Source organism: Castanea sativa, chromosome 3 (assembly GCF_040712315.1).
Source record: "Castanea sativa cultivar Marrone di Chiusa Pesio chromosome 3, ASM4071231v1".
NCBI lineage: Eukaryota > Viridiplantae > Streptophyta > Magnoliopsida > Fagales > Fagaceae > Castanea > Castanea sativa.
The window spans coordinates 51,153,246-51,168,886 of NC_134015.1; the positions used below are offsets into that span (position 1 = coordinate 51,153,246).

Here is a 15,641-nt window from a genome sequence, read left to right on the forward strand (position 1 = left end):
ACGATGCCCTGGTGGTTACCCTCAAGATTGGAGGGTACAAACTTAAGAGGGTGCTGGTAGATCAGGGTAGCGGTGCTAAGATCATATACCCCGACCTGTATAAGGGACTAAAGTTGAGGTCCGAGGACCTGACCTGCTATGATTCCTCTCTCATAGGGTTTAACGGGTAGATTGTCTTTCCAAAGGGCCAAATTCGACAACTCGTTCAGACAGGGACAAAAGTCGTGGAGGTGAATTTCATCATGGTAAATGCCTAGTCCCCCTACATTGCTATTGTGGTAAGGCCATGGCTTCATGCCATGGGAGCCGTACCCTCCACCTTGCATTTGAAGGTGAAGTATCCATCTGGGGATTGGGTTGAGGAGTTGGTGGGGAGCCAATCTATGGCCAGGCAATGCATGGTGGCCGCAATTAGACATCAGAGCAGGGGTGAGTCCCCAGCCTCTACGAGGCGAGACTTATAACAATCAAAGGTGCCAGTGCTGTCCATAGAGGTAGAGGAAAAGGGAGCAAAATGTGAATAGTTGGAAAGAGTTATCATTGGCTATGATGAGAAGAAGTTCTTTCAGGTCGGAGATCAGCTACCTCATCGGGAAAGGCAAGATCTGATAGATTTCCTCAGAAAAAATATTGACGTGTTTGCATGGAATGCCTATAAAGCCCTTGGGGTGGATTCGGATTTCATTTGCCATTGTTTAAATGTCAATCCCTCTGTCATTCCCAAGAAGCAACCACCTTGACGCTCATTTAGGGAACATTCTGACGCTGTTAAGGGGGAGGTACTCAAGCTTAAGCAGGCTGGGGACATAAGGAGGTGTTTTACCCCGAGTGGCTGGCCAACACAGTAGTGGTAAAAAAGAAAACTGGGAAGTGGCGAGTATGTGTAAACTTTATGGATTTAAACAAAGCTTGCGCGAAGGACCCTTTCCCCCTGCCTCGGATAGATCAATTGGTGGACGCAACTGTAGGCCATCCTCAGATGAGCTTTTTGGATGCCTTCCAAGGCTATCATCAGATATCGTTAGCTTTAGATGATCAAGAAAATACTGCTTTTCTTACACCCACAGGGAATTATCACTACAAAGTGATGCCCTTTGAATTGAAGAATGCAGGGTCTACCTACAAGAGGATGATGACCAGGATGTTTGAGTTTCAATTGGGCAAAAATATTGAGGTGTATATAGATGATATGGTGGTGAAGAATAAAGTAGAGCCTAGGCATATAGATGACCTCGAGAATATTTTTGAGATACTAAGGAAACACAAATTGCGTCTTATTGCTGCTAAGTGTTCTTTTGGCGTGGGATTTGGCAAGTTTCTAGGTGTTGGGAAATTTAGACCCCGATTGATAGAATTAACAAGTTTTAAACCCAACTTGTTAATTAGATTTATTATGAATAAAACTAGGTAAAATAAATAAACATCAATATCATGTCAAAATCATATGCCTCGGAAAAGTAAATAAGACAAGATATGATGACCTAGAAAAACCAATGAAACCAACCAGTTTCACAGTAAAAAACCTGGGGGGAAACCTTCACGAAAAACAATTCACTATAGTAAAGAGAAGTTTCAGATCTAGTACAAAACCTTTGTCCCTAGACTCTACAATCTCCGTAGATGAACTCACAGTAAAAACATTCTACCGTTTCAGAACCTCTGAACTCTTCAATATATAAATGCCACCCTTTGATGCACGAATCCCAGTACATCACTAATTCATTTGCACGAATCCCTGTACGTCACTAATTCCTTTGCACGAATCCCAGTACGTGACTCACTCACCAACTTGAGAAAGAAGAATGTTGGCTGCAAAGTTCTTCACTTCATCAACAATGAAGATCAAGAAGCACTTGGTTACAAAATCCTAAGGCACAAAGACGCAATAGCTTCTTTCAGAGAGAATAAGGCTTCGGTCACCTTTTGCATATGTTACCTTGTATTCTCTTATGTGACAACCTCTAAAATAAGCCTTATATATGTCAAGGGTTATGAGAAAAGAAACCCTACACAAATACATAAGCAATGGGCCGAAAATTAGATCTGAAAATCTGAATTTCCGTAACCTCGATAGATACCTCGATCGATCGAGAAGCTGTCAAGCTTCATTAAACCTTGATAGATAGAGGTGTCGATCAGCTGTTGAGCAGCTGTCCACAGGTGTCCAGCTATCTGTCTAGCTTTAGTGAACACTTTTTCTTCACTTGTTTCTTGGTCCAATCTTCATGACTTTAATACTAGAATTGAACAACATGTTCTTTAAAGTATTAAACACATCCTAGAGCTACCCAAATACAAGTAAAGTACGTTTTGTCAAAGGATTAGCCAACTACATAAAATATGTCCTTAACACTAGGTTATATGGTCACCCACAGCGGAATTGAAGTTGACCCTAATCATATTAAAGTGATTAACAACCTGTAGCCCCTCGGAATCCCAAAGAGGTCCAAAAGTTGACAAGAATGATTGCCGCCTTGAACCGATTCATTTCTCGGTCAGCAGACAGGTGTGGACCCTTCTTCTAGTTGTTACATAAGTGGATTGGATTCGAATGGACAGAGGAATTTTCCTTGGCCTTCCAGCAACTGAAAAGAAATATCTTTCTCGGCCACCTATTATGCCCAAACCCGAGAAGGACGAGGTTCTATTTGCCTACATTATTGTAGCCTCACATGAGGTGAGTCTGGTGCTGATACGGGTTAACGATGGGGTACAGAAACTAGTTTACTATGTGAGCAAATCACTGCATGAGGCAGAGGTTCGTTATTTATCCATGGAGAAGGCCATCTTGGCAGTAGTGCATGCCACACGGAAGCTTCCACATTACTTCCAGGCTCACACTGTTATGGTTATAACCCAACTCCCTCTTCAACCACTGCTTCGAAAAGCTGATTACATAAGGAGGATTGCAAAATGGGGGACAATCCTAGGAGCTTTCGATATCAAGTATATGCCTCGTAATTCTATAAAGAGTCAAGTCCTTACGAATTTGGTGGCTGATTTTGTTGAGTCTTCCTTAAAAGAAAATGGTGGAGGGCCGAACATGGATGGAAAATTAGTTAGCATGATCTCCTTGTAGGAACCTCTATCTTAGACGGTGTATGTTAATGGCGCAGCAAATCAAAGGGGGTCAAGAGTGGGGCTAGTTTTGGTATCTCCTAAAATGATCATCATTGAGAAATCTTTAAGGCTAGACTTCTCAGCCACGAACAGCGAGGATGAATACAAGGTTTTGTTAGTAGGAATGATTATGGTTCAAAAAATGGGGGGAAGAAAGGTGGAGATATTTTTAGATTCGAGGTTGGTTGTAGGCCAAGTAAAGGGAGAATTGGAAGCCAGGGATGTGAGAATGCAGGACTATTTGAGTCAAGCTAAACACTTGCAGTTAGGGTTCGAATCTCTCTCCTTACAACAAATCCCAAGGAGCAGAAACACGCATGCTGACTCTCTTGCCACCCTTGCAACCTCCTCAGCGCAGAGTTTATCTCGGGTTATCCTGGTCAAAGATTTGTTCAAGCCTACCCAGTAGGGCTTACAGTCAATTTTGTATGACATATTGAATCTCACTTGACTTAGTTTCCTTTTGCAGCCCTTGAACTCTTTCGTTTGAACTTAAACTTCATTGACTTGATGCAATTACAATTGAAATAAAATTGAATTACATTAAAAATTTTGCAATTACAATAGAAACATATGGCGAGAAATTTTGCCAACATTACGGATGTGCTTTAATAAATTAGCTTGACCTCGTTTCATGCTTCAGAATTGAGCTTATTGAAATTGCAGTTTCGCACTTTCAATTTACTACACTTTTTCGGGTCCGGCTCCCCCCCTGTTTCAAACTCTTATGTTTTCTCCTAGACGAAGGACACTTGGCAGACCAACAATCCAAAGGCTAAAAAAAAACCCCCACGTCATTCTCTCTCAATTTTTTCTCTCTTTCTCTCAATTACTGAGAAGTTTTCACGGCCCAAGCAAACCCACTACCACTAGGCACTATCATTGGCAAAGGACGGCTAGGAGTTGTCGAAAATAATGCCGGAGACGCCATCTGAGACGCGTGACCAGCACATCAAGATCGCTGCTGCAAATACTTGGAAGCTCAGCAAATTTTTCTTTGATTTTATATTCCTAATTTCCAACGTCTATGTCTCTCCCTCTTGCTACTGATTTCATCACTGCTGCATGATTACTCTTCTCTCTTTTTGTTTCTATCACTTCATTTTGTGATATATTTGATGGATGGGTGATTGATTATGGGTTCTGGTATGAGGCTTAAATTTCTTTGATTTTACTGTTATGGGTTTTGCCAGGTTATTCTTGGGGTTTCTTTTTGAGGGAGACAGGGAGACAAATTTTGAGAGAGTTCTTGCTTTACCTCTTCTGAGTTCTTTGAATTTGTCCAAAAAATTTTGTTTCAATTTGGGTGATGCTTTCTCCTCTAGTGAGATCTGGTCTTAGCTCTAATACCCTGTTGACAGTGATGATACTGGAGAGAGATTGGAGCAAGGAAAAGGAAAGAAAGACAAATTATAAAGAAGAAAAAATTGTATTTCACGTGTTGGGTGTATGAGCATTAGTGTATTACAGTGTGTTTGCTTGGTCTGTAATTGGAAAAACTTCTACATGCATCTGCTGCATGTAATAACTTATCCAGTAAGAGCATTTACAGTAATAGAGTCAAAATTTTAGCAATTTAGTTTCACAAAAAATTACTTTATCTATTTTATTTATTCATTTTACAAAACATACTGCAGCAGTGAATCTATTTTAACTTTCAATACAATAAAATAATATTTTTACTACAATAAAATAATATAATTTTTGTTTATTTTCATATACTTTATCAAACATATCACTAATTTGAAGTTTTGAACCTTGATACAAAAATAACAGTCATTTCTCTCAGGCAATTAATGAAAATCAGTTAATCCATCTCTTTTGCAACTTTCTTCTACATTCTTTTTTATTTTATAGGTTAATGTTGATATTATTTAGCAAACATATATTACCATGCATATATGATTTAGCATCCCATTACTTTGTTGGCCTTGAACAAAGGTTTCTCAACAACAGTTCCATCATTACCAGTAAGTGCCCAATACTTATCTTTCCTAGTGAAGCTTGTGCACTCATAAGAAAGAGTTGCAGCAATTACCCTTTGTATATAATTCGCAACCTCATGGCTAGACTTCCCAGCACTGCACGTTAGCTCAAGCGGCAACTTATTCAAAAAAGTTACTTCATAAGCTGGGCTAGGGTTCATGAAGAAAAAAAACGGGTCCATTCCTTTCCAACCTCTAGCTGTGGTTCCATGAAACATACTCATCCGATTCACCATTGCTACCGGCACGAGTTGGTCTGTTAATTCAGCAAACAAAGCTGAAAACCTCAAAAGAAATGGTTCCCTACAAGTTGTACCTTCAGGGCATATTGCTAAGTCACCTTCTTCTAATAGTTTCTTGATCATGGATGCATCCCTGGCCCGATCACGATTAAGGCGGACGGTCTTGATGGGTGAGAAGATTTCAGAGAGGCGGGAGACAGAGTAGGTCACGGCAGGGATGGCACGGCCAAGAGCGGTGGAGAGGAAAATAGGGTCAAGTAGGGTTCTATGGGAGCAAACAAAGAGGACACCAAATTGGCCTGTGGATTTTTTGGCCTGGGGAGGAGGGGTGCCTTTGATGGTGACACGAACACCTAGTGCCATGAAAGCATAGTAGACTAAAGGCATGGGGAGGAGAGCACTGGCAGCGATTCGAAGACAGGCTAAGAGGAAGCCTATAGGGATCCAGAGAACGGTGAGAAGTGCTATAAGAGGTGTTGGCTTCTGAACAAGCCGGCCATCGTGGAAGATAATTGGCTTAGGGAGTTTGTCCATTGTCACAGGTTTTACTTCTGGCTGTGATGGCACAATAAAAGCCTCCTACATGTGTTTTGCATCCAATTAATAATCGAATTTAATTAGTAAAATTCTAATTGGTTCTTTTTCCAATACAAAATATGAGAGGATACCCATATGGATAGTCAAAAATATGAGAGGATACCAAAATTTGCTTCATACTTCTTTTGTTTTCCTCTTGTAAAAAAAAGTGATTGTGAATAAGTGAGTGATTTTGTAAATTTAATTGCAAATAACAATTGATTGAATTTGGTTTTGAAGTAAGGAAAAAGATAACGGATGCCTAGTTTAGGAGATACCTTTAGAAAAAATTTTATAAAAAAAGAAAGCAGTTTACTTTTTTAAAAAACTTTTTTATATTTTCTATAAAAGTTATATCAAAACTTCTATAAAATGATCTATTATCAAATGCTCTAAAGATATCCATTAACATGATACTTGAAATAAATAGATTTGCAAATAAAAATTGATTGATTTTGGTTTTGAAATAATTAGAAATGCAAACCTTGCACAGCGACATAAAGGGAGTATCAGTATCTCTATCACCAAGACCAATATCTGGCTGAGTTTCTCCAAAGGCCTTTTCTAGAGCATCAGCTTTGTTCTTCCCAACAAGTACCCCAGGCTTACAAATCAACCCAGTTGCTCTGCCCTTATAAGTTGCTATCTTAGTACCCAAAACCATATCAGCTCCCAACACATCTTTCAGAAACGCTTCCACCATAATTGTTGGATTTGCAGTCAGCACACACCTTTTCCCACATGCAGAGAACACACGCCAAGTCTCTGGGTGAAGATCGCTCGAATAAAACTTTGGCAATACAGCTTGAGCCACCGACTCAATATCTGAGACTCTCATACCAGAAAATGTTGCAAAGACCAGAACTTGGATACCTGCAGATTCTGAGACAAAGTCATAGAGAAGTCCAGCTAGTGGGGTTGCAAGGAGCAAGAAAAGGAGCCTCAGAATCCCACCAACCTCAAAGGCCACAAGTGCAAAGTAAGGGAAAGAGCTACGGCCTCTAAGCAAGGTTCCATCCAAGTCAGCAACCACTGTGTGTTGTTCTCGGCCTATTGATGTGCATTTGTCCACAGTTGGGAAGGTTGTTTTGGCCATGGTTTGGTTTAGAAGCTATATGAAATTAAGCCTTTTAACTTCTAAAAGAGCTAGCTAATTGAAACTTCTTGTTTATGCTTTTTTGGCTATATATAAAATTAGTCACTATCCCGTGCGATGCACAGGAAATAGCTACTTGGTGAGTTTAAGGAAAAAAAAAAATGTTGTTTTATTTATTAGTTTTTTGTAGGAAGGAATAAGAGACATAATGTTGTATTTCTAGTTTAGTTTGTGTTATATATATATATATTAAAGGTATCTATTGACCGAAAATGTGTCTATCGAACGAAAAAATACTTATTAATTGAAAAGGCACCTATTAAACAAAAATGTGCTTATTGACCGAAAATGTGCTTATTGAATGAAAAAGTATTTATTGAATGAAAATGTGCCTATTAACCGAAAGGTGCCTATTGAATGAAAATGTGTCTATTGACAAAAAAATGTGGCTATTGAATAAAAATATGTTTGTTAACCGAAAATGTGCCTATTTAATAAAAAAATGTATCTGTTAAAGGATCATAATTCTTTGGATATAAATAGTAATTCATATTCATTTTGGTAACTTCTTCTCAACTTCTTCTCTTTCATATTTCTTAAAAAGAAAAGAAATCTGTGTGTTTTCTCTAAAGTTGCTATCTGTAAATCAGATTTTTTTTTTTTTTGGTTGAATATTGAAAAGGTTTAGGAATTAATGAAATCCGTAAAACATTGCCTAAAAATTTGAACCACTCTCCTGGTTTTTGAACTCTCCTATATTCCTTCTGAATGTTCAATTAGTGTGTAAAACACTAATGAATGCTCAATCCCCCAATTTTAGCAATACCAACACAAGCTTATGCACAAACAATATATGTGCAAAATGATGAATATAAGCTATTACCAAATTGGTAAAACACTCTAAACCATAATTAATCACATACACAGCAGCAATTAAAAGGTAGAGAGTAAAGAAAGAGAGATGCAAACACAAAGATAACACGGTGATGTGTTATCAAAGAGGAAACCAAAGTACTCAATGAAAAATCTCGCCTCTGCCCTCCAAGCGGTCAAATAATCCACTAAAGAATAAAGTTATGATACATGAATAGCAGAAGACCCACCAAGCTAAATCTACCCGATGCACCTAAGCCCTCCAAGCTTCTTGCTCCAACAAAGTTACACCTAACCTTGTCTTCTTTAGCTTCCGGGATCCCGCAATTAGCCCATTACATCAACCAAATGAACTGGTTATCTCTGAACTGCTTCCCAAGCACCAAAATACCTCTTCACTGATATGAGTATGGTAAGATAAGGATTTGGCAAAATATACTTCTCAATGATATGTCAATAGAGAGGGTGAAAGTAGAGGAATTTGGAGAATCAAGTGATGAAGATTGTGGATGAGTCAATTTTGTTTTTCTTTAGAGTTTTACTCTCAAAATTATCTCTGGAGAATCTCTACATTTCATGGGTATATAGGTATTTATAGTGGTGTGGGTGAGGAATGTGAAAAGTCAGTTTTCATCAAATAAGGCATTCTGGCGACTCAGCCTCGTGATTGGAACGAGTCATAAGCTAACTACCTGGCCAGACTGTACATTTTTTTCTTATAGTGCTCCAGCTGTCATGACCCTTCAGTTCCCTCCATGCTTCCCACGTGTGCCACTTTGGCAACTTGCTAGTCGCAAGCCCATCACAAGATCCAGTCGCGAGACTCCTTTGATTGCACACATCTTGAGATTTCTTCACACCCTCTCACACACAACCCTTACATAATTCCCACCTAAATACATGGTATCTAATTGCTAAAATACAAGCAAATTTGGCACGGAATAAAACCAACACATGATTGAATAAATTCAACCTTACAATCCCTCCCTTTAACAATTTCATGACAAAACCCTAAAACAGACTCTAGACTTAAAATGTGAGTTGAAAACAGTTACCAAAACTCACTCACACCTAACTCTAGAAACTGCAAAGCTCTTGAACCAAACAAACAAGTTTTCCTGAAAGCAATAACACAAAACGATCATTGTAAGCAGAATTCTTGATATACATATGGAGCAAGCACAATACGATCAAGCAATAAAGACTGTAGCAATAAAGCATGGCTTGACCAGACAAGAACAATCACTATAAATAGTGACCACAATGATCATTCACACAAGAAATGAACATTCGAACATGCAAGCTAATAAGCTCAATGCAAAGTATCATTTGCATGTCTCACACTCAACCAATACAAAAACGCAAAGGTAGATGTATCAAGGATACAAGATCCAACAAGGGCACAAGAGTGATTTACTAAAGTAAATGCATAACATTAACTAAAAGTACTAATAAGCTACATAGCAAAGGTACAAATTTAATGCATAGTTTAAATAGCTGGAACATACAAGTATTCATAGCACACCATGTCAAAATATTTTAAAAACTAAGCACTGAAGTTATAGAATACTTAAAACCAAACCAAGGTAGCAAAATAAGTACTAGGAAAACCATAATAGAAACTAAATCCAAACATAAACAATAATAACTATAAAAATAAAATAAAAATAAAATAAAATAAAAACTTATAAAAGTTTCTCCCCCTCAAGGTGAGGCTCCCCCTTAAAAGCTACTCCTCAAGAGCTACTCCTACACCATCTATATCTCCCCTTTTTTGAATGAAATGGCCAAAGGGCTATGGCTGTACAGTGAAGCTATCAAACTTGAGAGCAAATTGATCAGGTCTTGAATATTAGTCAGCCTGTTAGATTTCTCATTTTGGAAGTCTCGAAGGTCGTCAATCCTCTCAAGAATGATCTTAAATGCATCTGTAGGCACTTCTGAGGATGATGAGGCTCTGCTCTTTATACCACGACCCCGTGAAGTTAAAGGTTGTCCTTCTGCTTTAGTTTTGGTGTCCATAGGCTCTCATTGTGCTTGATCACCCTCTTCTTCATCACTCGGAAGACGAACCTTGATCCTTGATCCTTGCAATTGTTAGAGCATTAATGGCTGGAGGAGTAGGCATAAGGCTAATGTCTTGTAGAATTTCCACACCTTTTACATGAAAGAGTCACATGAGTACACTAGGGAGAATAAGCTTTGCCCTTGAGGTTATCCTTGTTTCATCGGTAATGATGGAGAATGCATGAACACTAAAGTCAATGTACGAATTTTCACGAAGCTCCATCAGAAAAATGGCTCTAGCATTGTTGATGGTAGTCATCTTCTTCACTAGGTACAAATTGAACATCATGATGTATGTAAGACACCTCAAATTTGGTGGAAAACCGATTGTGTTGAGGCATCTTCCTTCTCTAACACCACCAATATGGGATTAAACTATCTCTATGGAGAGCATTTTATCCTTGTAGTGAGTAAAATCATGTTGGAGATCCTTAAAGCCAAGAACTTCATTGATAGGCCAAAAACATATTAACCCCTTGTGATGGATTAATTAATTAATTAATCAAATTAATATGCAATGTATGTGACAGCACAAAAAAATCACCAACTAAATAAATATGCAGTGGAAAATAAATTGACACGGTGATTCATTTATGAATGGGGAAAACCTTCGAGGCAAAAGCCCTACTAGGTGATTTTAAGGTTATCACTCTTGAGAATTCACTATTATCACAACAAGCGGTTACAAGTAAAGGAATCTCAGTACCTTATACTAACCTACAGTTGAACCCTTACCCCAATACCTAATTGGACTTGTTCTGTAGTGACAATCTCTCCTTGTATTGCACGGCTCTCAATACGTGACTAACCAATCGATGCGTGAATCCCAGTACGTGACTTCATCACCAACTTGAGAAGGATGTTGGCTGCAAAGTTCTTCAGTTCATCACATGATGAAGATCACGAAGTTGCTTGGTCACAAAACTCTATGGTGTACAAACACAGCAGCTTCTTCAAGAGGAACTAGGGTAAACTTGGTTTCCAGACATACTTTTCTTCACACTTGTGGAATTGTGCTCTTGTGCAACTGGGTTACCTCTAACGACCCTTAAAATAATCCTTATATATGTTTAGGGTTGTGAGAAAAGAAAGCCCAAACATACATTCACGGATTGGATGAAAATGGGCTCTGAAAAACTAAACTTCATAAATCTCGACAGATACCCTATCTATTGAGCAGCTATCGAGCCTCGGGCTGAAACAGCTCTTTTAAATCTCGATAAATACTAGCTATCAAGCTTTGATGAACATCACTTCTTCACTTGATTCTTGGACAGATTTGCATGGCTATAACACTTGAACTTGAAACCTTGTTTCTTGAAACATTAAACACATCCTAAATCTACCAAATTACAAGTAAAATATGTTTTGTTAAAGGGTTAGCCAATACATAAAATGTTGACATATGTTCCTAACATGAATTACAAATGTCCTAACATTTATCGATGTCCTCCACGTCAATGGTGAACTCATGGCCTCCAATTTAACAGTCTATTTCATCGTCTAGAAGAATAGCATTGGCATAGAATTCCCAAAGAAATGGTTCACAAACCCTGGGAAGATCACCAAGAATCTTTTCCAAACCTCTATCTTGAAAACAACATGGAATAAAGTAGTCCTTTAAATCAACAAGGTCCACAAATCGCTCTTAGATGATTGGAGCCTTCTCAAAGAACTGATTGTATCTCTCAAAGTGTTGGATAGAGCGAAATCGTGCATTGTCCATTTTCTTCCTCTTGTCAGCGCGTTGTGTAGTGATCTTCTTTGGAGTCATTTGTAAAAACAGAGCAGCAAGTACCACAAAACAGAACACAAAATATGACAACAAACTCGATTAGTAACACGTTCGTATCAATACAATGGACATTAAATTATAACCCTAAAAAAAAGATTTAAAGAGGTAAATAAAAAAATGACATGTTAAGACATAACTCATCAAAACATGATAGAATCATGTCAGTAAGCACTCAAACATGTCAAAGAGAGAGAAAGAGAGAGAGAGAGAGAGAGAGAGTGTGTGTGTGTGTGTATGCGCACGCGCATCAAATGCAAAAGTGTACAAATTAGGGCAAAGTGTACAAACACATAATCATGTGGTGTTTCAAAATTAAAGAAACACAATTATCCCTACAGCCTTTGTATTCCATGAAATCCACAGAAACACAAGTCAATGAGATATTTTATCATAGACATGATATGCACAATACAACACAACACAAACATGGTATAATGCACAAAAATGAGTAACAAGCATGGAAAACATGTAAAGTAGGCATTATACTACCAAAACCAACAAAAACCATACATCAAACTCAACAAAACATCAATAAACCATATTCTAACATCATATATTCAAATCTCAAAAAAAAAACATAAAATCCAAGAAATCTACGGCTAGAAACATGAAATACTTTGAGAATAAGATAAAACTCATACCTTTTCTTGAAGATTGGTGAATAAATGATGAAGAAAATGGAGGTTTTGAGTGTGAGAATGGTGGTTTTGGAAGTGGGAGAGGCGAACAAGACGATGAATAGTCACGAGATGGGAGGGAAAAATGAAAATTTTTTGAAAACTGCCTTAGAAATAACCCTGATTGTGCAAAACACCTGTTTTTCGCTACTCGAATGAGTTGCGACCAAGTCGCTAGGTCAAGTCACCAAAATCTTGTGTGACAACATTTTCAAAATTTGTCTAAGTGTATTTCACGACTAGAAGGTCCACTCGCGAGTAAGTCGCGAATCAATTTGAGTAAACTCGTGACTGGAGCTTCCACTCGCGAACCAGTCGCCAAACTGAGTCGCGAAGATGACAAAAACCCAGAAATTTTGAAATTTTTCTAAGTCTTTTTTTGCGACTGGAGAGTTGACTCGCCAGGGAGTCATGAAAGCTTCTAAGTAAGCTCACAACTAGGTTGACTCGCAAGAGTGAGTTGCCAAAACAGAGTTGCATAGTTTTTGAAATTTAAAAAAAAAAACACTTTCCAAAAACAATTAAAACACTCAAAAATCTTTTTGTGTTTGATTTACATATGATTTAGCATGTGCAACACATTTAATCAAGTACAATCACACAAATGAATAAAGCATTCATTGAACATAGACATGTGTGATGTGTGTGGATATCAAATGTGAGATAGTCCTTAGTCTAATAAAGCTTCAATGATCAATTCAACCAAGACATACAAAATTAGCACTAGGAAGAGTGATCAATCTCCATTATAGAAATATGCATATATGACCTCTCACAAAACTTGATTACATAACTTTGAAACTTTTCATTTGGCTTCCTACATTTCATATCATTTGACCATTCTTGAGCAATACATCTCATTTTAAGAGCGAAGCCTGAAATTTTTAATATTTCAATTTGATGACTAAGCCTTTGACTTTTGGGCAGCATACATTTTCATAAAAGTCACTTTCACTTTTTCCTAGTCAAATACTAGTATGTGCGACGGCTTTTACAGCTCATTATCTTTTTTCATTTTGAAATGTAACATTGGTTGAGCTCTTTAAGCAAAAAAATAAAAGAGTGGGAAGATATATAGGCACAAGTCTATGCAAGTCTCAAGACCAAAAAATCCATCGACTAATCATTCATGACAAATTTGAATATCTATTTACAACAGTCACATAGATGTCAAGATTTTTCCCACAATGATATGAGTGCATAGCGAACAAGCTACGCTCATAAATGCACAAAGCCAATTGTACGAAGGTACAAGGCAAAACATGCGTGTGACAAAACACAATAATGCCAATCAAACTTTTTGAATTTTCTACTTTTTATGTGTTTTTGGATTTTTGACACAAAAGAAAATAAAGATTGATTAAAAAGGAAACATTCAAAGCTCTTGAAAACAAACAAAAAGTTGACAAAACATGCTAGAATGATTACAAAGAAGATAACCAAACAAAGTCATACCATATAGAAAGAATTAATGCATGGACATGTTCTAATGCTTATGCATGTGTACCTTTCTTCACCCACTAGGCACATGCGTTTGGGGTGATATCCCTAAAGGATTGGGTACTTGAGTTACGATTCTCAAACCTTAGGGTGAAGTTTGCCAAACAAGAAGCGATGGTGTCTATCATCTTCATCACATCACCAATATTAGACTCAGCTTCTCCCCATTTTGATTGCTTAAGGTTCCCTTTGCCATTTCTTTGTCCTCTTGGCCTTTGAGAGCTGTCATTCTTTAATGCTTTAAGCTTGTGGCAATGGGATAGTGTGTCCTCAGATTCCATAGTGATGGCAAAAGTGTTGAGTTTGTGGTCCTCTTTGCGACTTCAGAAGAGATTTTCCTTTCACCTTGAGTTTGGCCACTGCTGGGTTTGAAGGCTTTGTTAAAACCCGTTGAGCAATCACCTCTGACTTCTTCTCATCCTTCCCTTTTTCAACGGTTGGAGTTGCTACCACTGGTTCTTTTGCTTCAACAAACTTCATCTCCTTACACACATTGGCGCTTGAACTACTCTCTCCAGTGTATCTATACCGCTTTTGTCAGAAAATGGCTTTTGATGTTCAAGCACTTCATCAAGCTTTTTGGAGACAACCTGCTCCACTTTAGCATTAGATTGAATCACTTCAAGCTTAAGAAACTGATCTTGGAATAGGCTTCAATTAGTTTGCCGTTCAGTGCCTCAACTTCATATGTAGTCTCCTTGTACCGCACTAGAAGACTTTTATAATCTTGCTATGCTCTCTTCATTTTCTGATGGCTACCTTAGCAACTCTTGCATAGTCTCCAGTCTTCTCAAGAAGAGAATTATACGTTTCTTGCAATCTCTTTGTTCCTTCATAGGCACATTTTTCACCTTCATCATCGGATTCCTCCCCAACTCCCATTGACTCAACTTCAGTGTGCTCACCAAGCTCTTCCACTAGTGCATTCAAATCTTTTGAAGGGTCCACGGGTGCAATGGTCATAAATGTAGAGTAGTTTCCTTCTCCATCACAACTTTCTTCCGAATCTGAATTCGAACTATCTGAGTCATTAAGGGTAATGGCAAATACTTTACCCTTTACCCTTCGCCTTTAAGTAAGTAAGGCATTCTTTCTTTACATGCCCATGCCCATGCCCTTTGCACTCAAAGCACGTGACCATTTGAAATGGGAGGGAGTCTTTTGAATCCTTCTTCTTGAAGTCTTTCTTGTCCTTCTTAAAATTTGAGAATTTGCTCTTCTCAAAGGACTTCCCATCTCTCTTGAACTTCAAGAACTTGCAAAAGTTCTTAGCAAGGTACGCCACTTCCTTTTCAACCTCATCCTCATTTGAGGAGTCGTGAGCTTCCACTCTATCATTGATTGTCTTTAGAACAAGATATTTGCTCTTCCTTTGTGATAGTAGAGAAAGCTCATAGGTTTGAAGAGAACTGATGAGTTCTTAAATTTTAATCTCATCAAAGTCCTTGCTCTCTTCAATGGCAATGACCTTCGCATGGAAGCTCTCCGACAATTATCGTAGGATCTTCCTCACAATCTTGGAGTCCTCTGTCTTTTCTCTCAAGTTGAATTTCCCAATCACCACTTCATTTAGCTTCACATAAAATGAGTCAAATGACTTGTGTTCACTCATCTTTAGCTCCTCGAAGCGTGTGGTTAGCATTTGCAACTTGGTGTCCTTCACCTTTTTGGTGCCTTCATAGGTCGTCTCCAAGATTTGCTACACCTCCT

General features: G+C 38.1%; 1 protein-coding gene across 1 annotated transcript; it reads right to left on the reverse strand.

Annotated features, from left to right (window-relative positions):
* Positions 1-5,026: 5,026 nt before the first annotated feature.
* Positions 5,027-7,019, reverse strand: LOC142626997 (glycerol-3-phosphate acyltransferase RAM2-like). The gene is made up of 2 exons (XM_075800768.1): positions 6,408-7,019; positions 5,027-5,926 (listed from the first exon to the last, which is right to left on the reverse strand). The coding sequence occupies exons 1-2, from the start codon at positions 7,017-7,019 to the stop codon at positions 5,027-5,029; spliced, it is 1,512 nt and encodes a 503-aa protein (XP_075656883.1).
* Positions 7,020-15,641: the final 8,622 nt, after the last annotated feature.

Coding starts and splice junctions, on each gene's coding strand:
- LOC142626997 (XM_075800768.1), bottom strand. CDS start 7,019: ATGGCCAAAACAACCTTCCCAACTGTGGACAAATGCACATCAATAGGC. Junction 5,927..6,407: donor CCTTTATGTCGCTGTGCAAG/GTTTGCATTTCT, acceptor AAACACATGTAG/GAGGCTTTTATTGTGCCATC.